Below are 14455 nucleotides of genomic sequence, written 5' to 3'. Positions count from 1 at the left end.
TTATTGTGACCAACATTTTTGGTTATCGTTACTGCGGTATTGTTGTGTATGCTCAAAAAGTACTTATACACACACTGAAATCTTTGGATTAAAAAAAACAAACTAAATTAAATAGACCCACTGTTTGAAAGCCCACTATTTTGCATGTTTCTTATGCCTCATTCATTGATAAAAAAGAGTATTCTGGCGTGTGTTGTGGCATTCTACTCTGTTCAGGGGTCCTTGAACGCACAGTAAAAACACTTTTGTGTCATTTTCCCCTGAGAATATATTGATCACTCTGTTTTAAGAGAGCATAGAGCACATATACTACCCCCCCTCCACACCCCTGATTGTAAATAATGTAAATAATTCAATGTGATTATCTTGTGTGATGACTGTATTATGATGATAGTATATATCAGGGGTCACCAACGCGGTGCCCGCGGGCACCAGGTCGCCCGTAAGGACCAGATGAGTCGCCCGCGGGCCTGTTCTAAAAAAAAAAAAAAAAAAAAAAATGTAAAAAAAAAAAAAAAAAAAAATTTGTTTTTTTTATTTGTTTTTTTTTTTAATTAAATCTACATAGAAAAAACACAAGATACACTTTCAATCAGTGCATCAACCCAAACAACCTCCCCCATGCACACTCATCCACACAAAAGGGGTTATTTCTTTCTGCTACCAATATTCTGGTTCCCACAACATAGACAACACATCTGCAAGGGACACAGTCCCTGAAGCACACATGATTGTATAGGCTGCTGGTCCACTAACATTTTCATTAATTACTATTTTTTATGTAATTATTTTTATATTGTTTTACTTTCTTTTTTATCCAAGAAAATGTTTTTTATTTATTTATCTTATTTTATTTTATTTTTTAAAAAAAAGGGCCTTATCTTCAACAGACCAGGTTGTCAATGAAATTAGATTTTTTTAAAGGGTTTTTTAAACCAGGCCCAGTCCAGATAATGTCCAAGTCGGACTCAGCAACACACACCTTCATTCATGTACACAGAAAAAAATTAGGGAACACAACAGATTGCATATAATTTATAAACAAAACACTTTGCATTCCATTCGAAAGGACGTTCCCTTTAGATTTCCGATCCTTAACATTTTACATTTATCATAATTAAGCTTAAGGCCAGATTGCTGTGAAAATATGTCCAAAAGATTAAGAAGGTTCCGCAAACAATGAGGAAAAATCTTATCTTTGTGAATCAGCCTTTTCTGACATGAACTTCATCAAGAACAAACACAGAACACGCCTCACTGATGCACATCTGCAAGACTCACTCAGAGTTGCAGTGTCAAGTTACACACCAGAGTACAACACACTAGTTAACAGCATGCAATGCCAGGCTTCCCACTAACTGACAAAGAAACAGATAACAGATTTGGTGTCCAGTTCAAAGTGTGACATGATTTAAAAATTTGAGAGTTTACTTTTGTATTTTACATGAGTTATCATTTGTACAAACATGGTGCAAAGTAATTCATGATTTGTTAAAAAATGTTAGTGGCTAGCTAGTTAAAATGGGATATTGTGATTTCACAAGACTGTCTTAGAAGTGATCATTTGAAAGTGTTCAATTTGAAAAATGTGCATTTAGAGAAAATATAAAAATAAAGTGTTGCATATTGATATTTATCTGTTTCTATATATATTTATTGTGAGAAATCATTAAGATGATCAGTGTTTCCACAAAGATAAATATCATTAATTATTAATAATAACAGAGTTAAAGGTAAATTGAGCAAATTGGCTACTTCTGGCAATTTATTTAAGTGTGTATCTAACTGGTAGCCCTTCGCATTAATCACTACCCAAGAAGTAGCCCTTGGTTTCAAAAAGGTTGGTGACCCCTGGTATATATATGATAGTATATATCTGTATCATGAATCAATTTAAGTGGACCCCGACTTAAACAAGTTGAAAAACTTATTCGGGTGTTACCATTTAGTGGTCAATTGTACGGAATATGTACTTCACTGTGCAACCTACTAATAAAAGTCTCAATCAATCAATCAATCAAAAACAGCTTGTAGGTTGAATTTGCACAATTGAATATCTTTGGCCTCTGCAGATCAATACCAATTTGTTTGCCCATATCAGATTTTTTCATGTCAATGTGTTTTCATACCCGACCCAAGCCTCTTTCGTATGTGGATGGATATAAGTCAGGTATATAGAATAGATCTAATTGTTTGTCTCTTAAAAGAAAACTGCAGTTTTATGGGATTTTGTTTATCGTTTGCAATCTTAATGAGAGACAAGAAGACAAAAATGTTAGTATTTTTGCATTCTAATTTGCAAAAATGGGCTCGTTTTTGGTGCCTAGCAATGCAGCTAATGGGACCAGTCCATTCTGCGGCTAAATCACTTGATGAATCCAAAAAACACCAACGATACTTTCTTTACGTTCCGTAACCTGTAAAATAACCAAGCTGTAGCAACATTGTTATTGTATGAGCAAACACTGAGCAACTCTTTTTCTAGCGTAGTAATACAACGTCTTGGGACGGCGTGAGCTAGCTATGGCAAGAGATAAGCTAGTTTTGGTGTCAGCAGCTGAATCGCTATTCAGTTTGTAATATACAACACAATGTGGTAGGACACCAATTTGTATACAGGCATAGTGTGCTGTGTGTATCATGATCAATATTGTAGCGTCCCGGAAGAGTTAGTGTTGCAAAGGATTCTGGGTATCTGTTCTGTTGTGTTTATGTTGTGTTGCGGTGTGGATGTTCTCCCGAAATGTGTTTGTCTACTTGTTTGGTGTGTGTTCACAGTGTGGTGCATGTTTGTGACTGTGTTAATGTTGTTTTTATACGGCCACCCTGACTGTGACATGTGTGGCTGTTGACTAAGTATGCTGTGCTTTCACTTGTGTGCGTGTGTTTAAAATTGGCTTGATCATTAAAAGTTGAACCGATCGTTCATTGGGTCAGCATTTCTTGACATCTTCAAGCAGAGACATTTGTCAAACCCGTTCAACGCTACAATATTATAGTGACTCACTCGATGGAAAGGTGTTTGTTTGTTTCAGCTGGCAGGGGAAGTTTTTTCAGCACGCCATATATGTCGAATCACACCGACCTCACTCTCTTGGCTTCCGTCTCAGCCAACGCTTCACCCTATGTTCTCGCTCGTTTCTATAACCAACAGTTCATCCTCCGCATATTTAGTTTCAATAAGATAAGGTTTTGAATCCTCATTTGTGCAAAAATAGTCGTCTTTGTTGTCTGTTACCAAGTTTGTTTCCGGAAGTAGGAACACACATTTGTTGACATAATTTGGAAGTGCGCTGCTATGGAAACGGAATTAGATGCACTGAAGAATTAAGTTCTAGACTTCAGGCAACGTGGATCCTGTGCCTCTCCTGTCTTCCTCCAGACTCTGGGACAAGTCTAGTGTAAAGTTTCCACCATCAGTGATGGTTTGGGGTGCCATGTCATCTGCTGGTGTCGGTCCACTCTGTTTCCTGAGATCCAGGGTCAACGCAGCCGTCTACCAGCAAGTTTTAGAGCACTTCATGCTTCCTGCTGCTGACCTGCTCTATGGAGATGGAGATTTCAAGTTCCAACAGGACTTGGCGCCTGCACACAGTGCAAAATCTACCCGTGCCTGGTTTACGGACCATGGTATTTCTGTTCTAAATTGGCCCGCCAACTCCCCTGACCTTAGCCCCATAGAAAATCTGTGGGGTATTGTGAAAAGGAAGATGCAGAATGCCAGACCCAAAAACGCAGAAGAGTTGAAGGCCACTATCAGAGCAACCTGGGCTCTCATAACACCTGAGCAGTGCCAGAAACTCATCGACTCCATGCCACGCCGCATTAACGCAGTAATTGAGGCAAAAGGAGCTCCAACCAAGTATTGAGTATTGTACATGCTCATATTTTTCATTTTCATACTTTTCAGTTGGCCAACATTTCTAAAAATCCCTTTTTTGTATTAGCCTTAAGTAATATTCTAATTTTGTGACACACAGAATTTTGGATTTTCATTTGTTGCCACTTCAAATCATCAAAATTAAATGAAATAAACATTTGAATGCATCAGTCTGTGTGCAATGAATAAATATAATGTACAAGTTACACCTTTTGAATGCAATTACTGAAATAAATCAAGTTTTTCAAAATATTCTAATTTACTGGCTTTTACCTGTATATAGACTTGCAGTGTGTATGCAAAACATTGATGGAGGGCTTTGAAGGCTACAGCGGTGACTCCCATTAACGTTTTTAACATATTTAGGATCCTAAAAAAATGATGACTGTAATCGATAGGCAAAATCCCCCAAAAAAGTGCACTTCCCCTTTAAAGCACAGGATTTTCGTCGGTCATTAAAAAGCATTAAGTCAGTATAAATATTATAGGGATTTTCTGAAAATTAATGCCTTGAATGACATAAAAAAATCATTCAATACGATGTCCCGAGGCATTAAAGAATTCAAAATACAATTGATGGAAATAAACATTGTTGTTCACAATTAATTTTGACTATACAGACACTTAATGATTTTGATTGGAAGCACAGTGTGATGATTTACAAGCGGAGCCCTTTTATTGGCTATTGTCTACGGCCGGTGCACAAAGTCAGAACACCAAATGCTTGGAATATGAAATATGTTTGACAGGCACTACCCCACATTTCAATGCAAAATGTCAGATCTGTGATTTATATAAAATATACAATGCTTCTTTTCATTTAGCAATTCCTTTTCCTTTTGTAAAATAGCAGTAGTTTTAGATATTTTAACCTTTAACTTATAATTAATGTGATTTACATGACTAATCTTATTCTTATTTTTCTACTGTTATATTTTTATTCTTATTGTTGCTTTTTATTTTTATTCTTAATGTTATATGTTATATTTTATTTCCATTTATACCCCCATTATTTACTTTTTACTTTTTCAATTTGATCTCAATTCTGTACACTGCTGCTGGAATTTACATTTTCCTGAGGGAACTCTTCTGAAAGAATCAATAAAGTACTATCTATCTATCTATCTATCTATCTATCTATCTATCTATCTATCTATCTATCTATCTATCTATCTATCTATCTATCTATCTATCCATCTATCCATCTATCTATCTATCTATCTATCTATCTATCTATCTATCTATCTATCTATCTAATTTTAATCAATCATAACAATTAATCAGCCGTTCATCATAGTGCTTTGAGAACATTGAGTCAAATGTCCAGCTCTAATAAAGACAAATATTTATTTTGACATCAGCTTGTGCAGTGAAAGGACTGCACCAGGTGGAGCATCCATCATTAGCCTCGTCAACCCCCACCTACTCTTCCTTTCTTCTTCTCTGAAGTGGCTCGCTGTACTTTGTCTACGGCAGTGTAAATGTTTTTGTTCAGGAAACGGTGAGAGGTAGGCGGGGGTGGTTCATGACCAGGCCATACCCTGAAAGTCCTATTCAAGCACAGCCTGACAGCAAGCCTCTTCACCACCTTCCTTGCACACTTTTTGACAGGGCATGGATTTCCTCTTTTTGTTTTGCAGCTCTGGATATGTATATATTGTCAAACTTTGTCAAACCAGGTTAGACTGATGGCTGGGGGCGGGGCAGGGTTACCGCGGGTATTGCTCACTGGTGTATAAACGTAGTGGAACAATAGCATAATTCCCCTTGGGCGTAATGTTTTCTTTGGAAAGGCAACCTTGTAGCGCGCTGAAAGTCCTTAATCCTATTACTCGCATTCCAATTGAATTTGACTCAAGGAGGAAAAAATGTCTTTTCAGCAGAGGTAACAGCACTCCAAATAATTTCTCACTAAGTTTGACTGAATCAAAAATAACAAATTCCTCAGAAAGTGTGAACACCATTTCCTAAAATTATTTCTTTTTGGTCTTTCTCATGCAGATTGTGTGTACATTGAGAGTCGCCGACCCAACACTCCCTACTTCATTTGTAGCATTCAAGAGTTCAAACTGGTGAGTAGCTGAATTCCTGTCTGTCCGTCTTGTTTGTGTGCGCTCACGCTATTGCTCTGAGGTGCTGAAACATACCATCGAGTCTCCAAAGCCACACGCTGTAAGTCTTTGCTGTCGTCCAGCATTCTGTTTTTGTTTACTTTGCAGCCAGTTCAGTTTTAGCTTCGTTTTGCATAGCCATCCCGAAGCTTCAATGCCTTTTCTTAGCGGCACTCGCCTTTTGTTTATTTTTGGTTTAAGCGTAGATACCTTTTTACCTGCAAACCATCGTCATTGTTCCCGACATTTACAAAGCAATTAGCTACCTGCTGCCACCTACTGACATGGAAGAGTATTACACGGTTACTCTGCCGAGCTCCAGACAGCACAGACACTCAACAATGGGACATTGGCAGATTATAACTACTATTTTTCAAAAAATATATTTAACCCAAATAGGTGAAATTACATAATCTCCCATGGCACACTAGACTGTATCTCACAGTACATTAGTGTGCCGCGGCACAGTGGTTGAAAAACACTGCTCTAAATAACTGAAAAAACACATGCAAGGTGACTACAATTATGTAAGCAATAAACATCCGATATTCAATTAATGACAGCTGCCAACTTTCACAATAGAAATAATCAAAAAGACTGGAAATAATCCACAAAGTCAAGTAGATTGCAGTAATACAGCAGTGTAGAAATGATGGCACAAACAAAAATGCCAAAACACAGATGCTCAGTGTGAGAGCAGGCCAGGCGGTGTCCAAGAGAGGGAGGGCAAATCCAGCACGGCACATATGACCTAGTATGAGGTCACCCTAAGAATCCCTCAAGATTTCAGTTTCCAAATAAAGCAGTACATGATCAGTATGTGAGCCTGCTGCTACCAGGGATCTTTTAGTAGATTGTCCGTCTAAGTACGCCACTTAAGGGCTTGGTTTGGGTAGCCCACCCCCAGGGGACCCAAATAGCAGCCAGCAACCTGCCAGGGTGATGATGAGAGGTCAACTTAAAGCCTTTTTGGAAATACGTGCATCAATATAAACATATTATGTATTTGACTTTTATTGTGGCCCTTTTGTGTTGTTTGTGAATACATTTGGCTGTGAAGGTCGTTTTTTTTTTTGTTTTTTTTTAAACGAGCAGGTCCTGCAGCGGGGCACTTGGGAGGCACAACAGCATGCTTTTAATCGGATTCCAGCTTGAGCGTGCTCAGACGGGCAGGACACACATACACGCATTACCCACACATGTGCACCTTGACCAGAGCACAAGAGGCAGGGCTAGATAGAGGTGATTGTCCAGGAGGGAGGAGATTAAAAAAAGTCAACTCTTGGAGCTGACCTTTCCTTCACTTTGTGTCTCTCACCCTGTCAGCCCCCCTCCACCTGCAATTATTGAACAGCCATCTGCATGCTTGCGTGTGTTTGAGCAGACTACACCATGTCGTCCTACGCTACAACAACAAGCCCCGCTGACTCTCCCAAACAAGCGGATGTTTTTTAGTGGCTACAAAACACAAAAGCATCGCTGCAAACAGCTTTGGAAAAATGTCTTGTTTACTCTGCTACACAAACTCCTCTTTGGAGGATAATATCAGATGATTTAGGATGTAATTGCACATTTTGCTCGGAAGTGCCCTCTTGCTTGTAAAGCTGAAATGTACCCCTGCACTCAAAAGTGGGCCACACAATTCTCCCTCAGGGCCGCTAGGAAGCTCTCAGACTGCTCTGTTGTGGAAGCTAATGGTCAAAATGTTCTCATTTTCTGCTTTTGCTGCCATATATTGAAAAGAGACAACAAGTTCCTTTCATTAGATGTCAACACTCTCTATTTACTTCTCATCTTGTCATTCTTCCCTAAATCTATCTCTGGCCTCCACTTCCTATCGTGCTGAGTAAGCTATTGATCAACAGTGGGCTTTGAAGGCGCCGCAGACGGGGGGTAGAAATTTCATTGGCCCCGGACCAAACAACCTTATCAATATTTGTTCTCTCCCTTTCCCTCCATCTTGCCTCGGTCTGAATGAAGCATGGGACTGTTTCGTCACTCGCTCTCTTGTCCATGAGGGAGAAAGAGGATTGAAACCTGCCCCTTCCCTTTGTCGTCTTTTACTCATAGGGTCTTTTCCACTTGCAGATGACTCACCAGCTTGTCGTTACATGTCAGTGCTGCTTCTGCTTCTTTGCCTCTCAACACGCGCAAGCACACTGCCAACAATAACATATGCAACAGTAAATCCATTCTGCAACATAAGACAATCATCTTCCACTCGTTCGGTGTTCTCTGCAGTCCTCACACAGTGACCTCTCCCACACATTGATCTAACTCTATAGACTTCACTTCACTCTCTTACTGCTGCAATGCACAGAAACAACAGAGACAAATAGGATGACATTTTAAACATGATTGAATAAGATGAGCCGAACTTCAACATACACATTAAGAATGCCATCAATAGTGTGGGATACATTGTTGTTTAATTATGTCTTGAAGCAATTGAGGCAAAATAGAGTGTGCTACTTGACAGCAGCCAGCAGAGGCGCTGTTGATTCTAAAAACATATTCTGCTATTTTGACGAACAATTTAAATGAACAAAATACATATATTTGATCGAGGCAGTTATGGTCCATCACTATCCATCTGATGTTTTCTATATACATTATCTCACAAAATTGAGTACACCCAATGCATGAGTATGGTTTACATTTTAACAGATACAGGTGCCAAAGCTTCAAGCATTTGGTTCTGTGATGGCATCTTTAACACAAAACTCTTGTATCTCAAATCAACATCATGCATTGAAATTAATTAAAATCAATTTAATCGGGGGTTTGGCCCAACCCAAAACAGCACAATTTTAACATGGACAAGTTTTTAAATTGGCAAAACAAACTTCTTGATAAGAAATAATGTATAAACACAATACAATAGAATGTACTACAGAAAACTGCAATAGTTTTTAAGTCATGAGATAATAATGTACAGCATTCACCTTGGAGAGTTAACTTCTGCGGTATCTCCTTTGAGCTGCTTCTCCAAACACACCATCTGCAGATCTCCATTAGTTCATGGATAAATGTCCGCCGTTGAGGTATTATATTTACAGTCATGGTTGGCGTTAAACTCATTCTGCTTCAGTATGGTGCAGACTCACAGTGATGCGCTTTAACTGCTTCACCAAGTTGACTACACTAGATCATGTTTTTGGGGATTTCTTTGGATCAATGAATATCATCCACTTATTCATCACACTCACTTTCTTATTTCCCATTGTTGGAAAAAAAATAAAAATAATGCTAACAAGTAAGACCAGATGTTTTGGTCGGATCTTACGGGGTTCGCTGCGACATTTGCTACACCAACTAATGGTCTCAAATTTTTGCTTGCGACTTAAAGTATAATAAATAGCCGAGAGACAGCTATTGTTTCAAACACTCTCAGGCTGAGGTATCACTGTACTGATATACACACTGTACACTGACATTTCATTTTAATAACACTGTTTTGTCATTCCCTTGAGAGTATACAAGCCCTTTGAGACACTTGTGATTTAGGGCTATATAAATAAACATTGATTGATTGATTGATTGATATACTATATCAAAAACGGTTCTGAAAGGTGAGATGTGTAGTTTGAAATGTACTACAGTGTTTCCCATAAACTGCCAAGATACCTGTGGCGGTGGGGGCGTGGCTATGGGCGTGGTCACCATGACATCATCGAGTAATTTGCATAATTTACTACAATGATATGATTTTCTCTAAAAAGGCTCAAAAAATGTATACTTACTAATTATTAATAACAGTTTTGTTTTAAACGTCCATCCATCTATCCATCCATTTTACAATATAATTACAACACTTTATGTACATATTTATATACAGATTTGAACAATAAGTTATTCAATGCAATATATTTATTAATTGTGGTTCTTACAAAAAATATATCTTATAAAAATATAAAAGCTAAAATGTCTCTTAAAGCTCTGCCCCTTTAATTAGTGCATACTAAATAATTTAACTTTAGCTTACTACTACAACCATATTATTTACCAGCAACATAAAGTGAAACAGAGGCAGAGGTGTCCTGCCACAGTCAGTAACAAATAAATATAAAACAGTAGTGGTGGTAGATAGACACAAAGCTTCATCAAACATCTGATCCACTGAACAAAGAGCTCCAAAAATCTTGATCCTACACTTCTCTTTTGTAAAGTAAATCTGAACAGCCGATATGGGCATCTACATCAACTATATGATTTGCCTTAGAAGCTGGACAGGCCAAAAAAAAAAAATCTATTTGTGGCGGCCTTAATTCTTTCGTGGCGGGCCGCCACAAATAAATGAATGTGTGGGAAACACTGTACTGTGTCTGGAAAAGGATGCTGTCTGATGTGATCAGTGAGGTCAACTATCAGGGCTATTTGGACCTAACAGTGTCTCGACAATTTCTATTTGATGAGATTAATGCACCTGACCTGCTGTGGTGTTTAGAAGTGTTTATACATGCCTTGCTATTTGTTTTCTAATGTGTGTCCGGTGCATGACGTAATACAAGATGCACACATAGGCCTGTGTGTGAGAAGAAGCTAAGACAATGGGTCTGACCACTGAACATAATGCCACCATATCTGCCGATTGGCCAGAGTTTTAACCAGCCATCCTTCTTTCTCACCTTAATTGTCTCCTCCATCTCCATTTCTCTCTCAATCTCATTTGTCTGTTCCTGCACTACAGCCCCCAACCCCTTTCCCCCACGCCTTTTTATCTGCCGTCACTCACCTCCCTCCCTCCCATCCTATGTTTTCATCATTGTGTCCATGTCCTCAACACTCATTGACCCCATACCTCCTCTGCTTGTAGCTAACCTCATTTGCTGTTATTGGCTAAGTCAGCTGCATTTACCCTGTCTCCCTGCCCTCCCCAGTTCCTTCCCCACATCCTCTCTCCCAGCATCCCTTCCCCCTCTCCTAACCCTCCTTTGCTTATGAAGCGATTGCAGTGTTTCTCCCTACATGCCAACATTCGTACCTACTGCTTAATTACACCACCATGTGCAGTATTATTTCTGTTAGCAGAACAGCCTTGATGGGTTTTCATTCAGTATCTGTAAGGTGGAAGGTGGCTTTGTGTATAAGATACTGACATTTGGAGTGTGTTTCTATAGGCTTCCAGCACCGTGGGTATTTGTTACTGAAGGATATTGAAGTGTATTATTGTCCTTGATGGGGTGTTATTTAGTGAAAGTGTTTCTGGCTCCTATTCAAGATTTCTGCTCACGGCTTTATGATGACTGATTAGAATGAATGTTTATCGTTAATCATCAGGACTCTAATGTAACGGAGACATTTTTGCTTTTTCTTGAAAAATTACACTCAATTAAAGATACCTGACATTGCATGATCTCATGTTATTTCAAAGATGAGTAAAAATGGTATTGGCTTCTTCAGCTCAGTGGTCCTCAATAGGAGGACGCGGGCCACATTCAGCCCACAAAAGCTTTTACCCCAAATAATGAAACCACTTAGTCTCACTAGAGAAGTGCTCATTCATGCAGTAATTCCTCCGCTTTCAGGGAGCAACGGCAAAGCGTACATTGAAGCAGCAGTAGAAGACGACGACTCAAAGAAGAGAACACATTAAGACTTGGCACTTCCTATTATTATATTAAATGGGGGTATGCATTGTAACTCTGCTCTGAATTCCCACACAGTACGCATTAAAAGTGAAAGACAGGATGTGGTTTTTGCGTAATGCATTTACTCTGTAATCAAATACAGTAAACCCTCGTCTATCGCTGTTAATTGGTTCCGGATCTGATGACGGTAAATACATTTCCGCAAAGTAGTAATTATAAATTTTAAATGAAATATTTTCAAAGCCAGAGCATAAAAAAACTGTTTACGATCTTCTAAATAGGGTATGTTGGAATTGGGGGTTAAATCCACAAAAATGATTCCGAGGCGTGGCCACCGCTGCTGCTCACTGCTCCCCTCACCTCCCAGGGGGGGATCACGGGTGATGGGTCAAATGCAGAGAATAATTTCGCCACACTTAGTGTGTGTGTGACAGTCATGGGTACTTTAAATTTTTAACTTAATAACATTATGATAGCCCTCTGGACATGAAACAACACCCACATTTTTAATCCTATTAATCCAATATAATAATGCTTCTGGCTCCTAAACCAATTAGCGGCAACGATACATATTGATCTCAATTGAAAGAAAATGTTGTTATGATTTGTTTCTTAAATTGCCCAGATCTTTGTGGAAGTGTGCAGTCCTGCCTTTGACTCATAATAGTGTTAGTGAAAAAGACTTCTGTTGTTTGGTAACACTTTGCCAGGGGTGTCCAAATTGTGGCTTGGGGACCATTTGCAGACTGCGGATATTTTTTTTTTAATGTGCCTTTGGAACATAGTAAAATAAAACAAAGGGGGAAATGGTAAAGGCAGTCAATGCACAATGTAATGACAACAATTCTAAGGCATGGACGGATGTAATTGAGAACTTTTGGTTTAGGTTAATATCAAACATGCTTAACAAGGTTACATTAAAGAACATTTTAAGCACATCTAAAGATGTTTATGTAGGAATGCCACAAATATTATTACCATGCAGTCCAATATGGTTAACATAATCAAATTAATATTTTGATTTCATTTAAAAAAGTATTATGTGCTGTCAAATGCCAGGTATTTTAATTAGATTAAACACACTTCTGAATTTGGAATGATCATGATATTATATATTTTTCTACATTTAGAACACTTTCTTGTGTTCTACATTACATGTAATGGTGGTTCTTTGGTCACAATTTTGCATAGATTGTTTTACAGACCATCTTCAAGCCGATTTCTGACCGTCTCTACAGGATGCGCTGTTTTGTGGGCAGTCTTGTTTACGTGCCTCCACCTCGACAGCATCTTCTCCCTGTCAGCCATGTTGTGGTTTTTAGCGCTTCCATATGGAGTCTACTGACGGATATAAGTTAGAACTAGGGTTGTCCCGATGCCAATATTTTGGTACAGGTACCGGTACAAAAATTTATTTTGATACCTTTCGATACTTTTCTAAATAAAAGGGACCACAGAAAATGGCATTATTGTCTTTATTTTAATAAAAAATCTTACGTTACATTAAACATTTGCTTCTTATTGCATTCAAAGATTTTGGCCTTAAGTGAGATAGTGAACATACTAGACAACTTGTCTTTTAGTAATAAGTAAGCAAACAAAAGCGCCTAATTTGGCTGCTGATGTATGCAGTAACTTATTGTCATTTCCAATTCTAATATTTTGCCAAAATGATGATGGATTATTAATCTATTTATTAATTTACTGTTAATATCTGTAGGCCTGGGCTGATAACAAATTTTGCGGGACGATATATTGACCCGCAAATGATTGCCAATAAACAACATTATTGCCATTATTTTTATGAGACCAAATTAACCTTTGGTTTAATCCATCCATCCATTTTCTACCGCTTATTCCCTTCGGGGTCGCGGGGGGCGCTGGAGCCTATCTCAGCTACAATCGGGCGGAAGGCGGGGTACACCCTGGACAAGTCGCCACCTCATCGCAGGGCCAACACAGATAGACAGACAACATTCACATTCACATTCCCACACTCGAGCCAATTTAGTGTTGCCAATCAACCTATCCCCAGGTGCATGTCTTTGGATAATACATAATAATAATGCATGTAAATTCTTTCAAATGCAATAAAATGTTATTTCTCGTGTATTTAACGTCATAATTGAAATGAAAACGTTTAAACATCCAAGTTAAATAAAACAAAGAAATAATAACAACAACATATACTTTGTCTGTTAGTCTTAAGGAGGGGGTGGGGGATTCAAATATCCCAAGTGAAATAAAAAAAAGAAATAATAAAATATACTTTGTCTTTTAGCAAATTTTGCAATTATTCAATACAATTCATTATTAATTAATACATGATTAACATATCTAATGGAGGGGATGGGGGCTCAAAAAAACACAGTCATAACAATAAATAAAATAGCTAAATAAAGAATTAACAAACAAAGATGTATTTCAATATTGAACATGTAGGCAGAGGTCAAGTTGCACATAACTGACAATCAAGTTAGGACCTTCTTAAACAAAAGTGCAAAGTAATAATATAAACATACAGTTTAAACAGATGTATTAACAGTCATATACAAAACAAAATTAAGTTTAGCAGATTCAGAGTGAGGAACACCGACAAGACATGACAACATGACAGCATTTATAAAAAAAAATTATTATTTTTTTCTAACCGTATTAAATGGCAGCATGTCTTTGATGACGTATGTATGTGAACGCACACTATTTTGCATTGTTTCGGCAAACTCGCTTCTCGGTCTTGATAGGCTCATCTTGTTCCCAAAGGTTCAAACTGAAATATTCCCACACTGGGTGCAGTGGCATTTGATTTTGTGATCATTTTGTCCATGTTAGCTGCTACATGCTAACAAGTGTGATGCCAGCCGGCCTGTGGC

General features: G+C 38.2%; 1 protein-coding gene across 2 annotated transcripts in view; it reads left to right on the top strand.

The window, feature by feature from the left end:
• Nucleotides 1-11597, top strand: part of LOC133654122 (arginine-glutamic acid dipeptide repeats protein-like) — a 185923-nt gene extending 174326 nt beyond the window's left edge. For both annotated transcript variants that reach the window (XM_062054161.1, XM_062054162.1), the window contains exons 3-4: nucleotides 5882-5952; nucleotides 11520-11597. In XM_062054161.1, the coding sequence (XP_061910145.1) occupies nucleotides 5882-5952; nucleotides 11520-11555 (107 nt within the window). In that variant the 3' untranslated portion in view covers nucleotides 11556-11597. The remainder of the gene's footprint in view (nucleotides 1-5881; nucleotides 5953-11519) is intronic.
• Nucleotides 11598-14455: the final 2858 nt, after the last annotated feature.

Source organism: Entelurus aequoreus, linkage group LG07, assembly GCF_033978785.1.
Source record: "Entelurus aequoreus isolate RoL-2023_Sb linkage group LG07, RoL_Eaeq_v1.1, whole genome shotgun sequence".
Taxonomy (NCBI): Eukaryota; Metazoa; Chordata; class Actinopteri; order Syngnathiformes; family Syngnathidae; genus Entelurus; species Entelurus aequoreus.
Note: the sequence above shows the minus strand (reverse complement) of the source record. Positions and strands in the feature narration are given on the sequence as shown.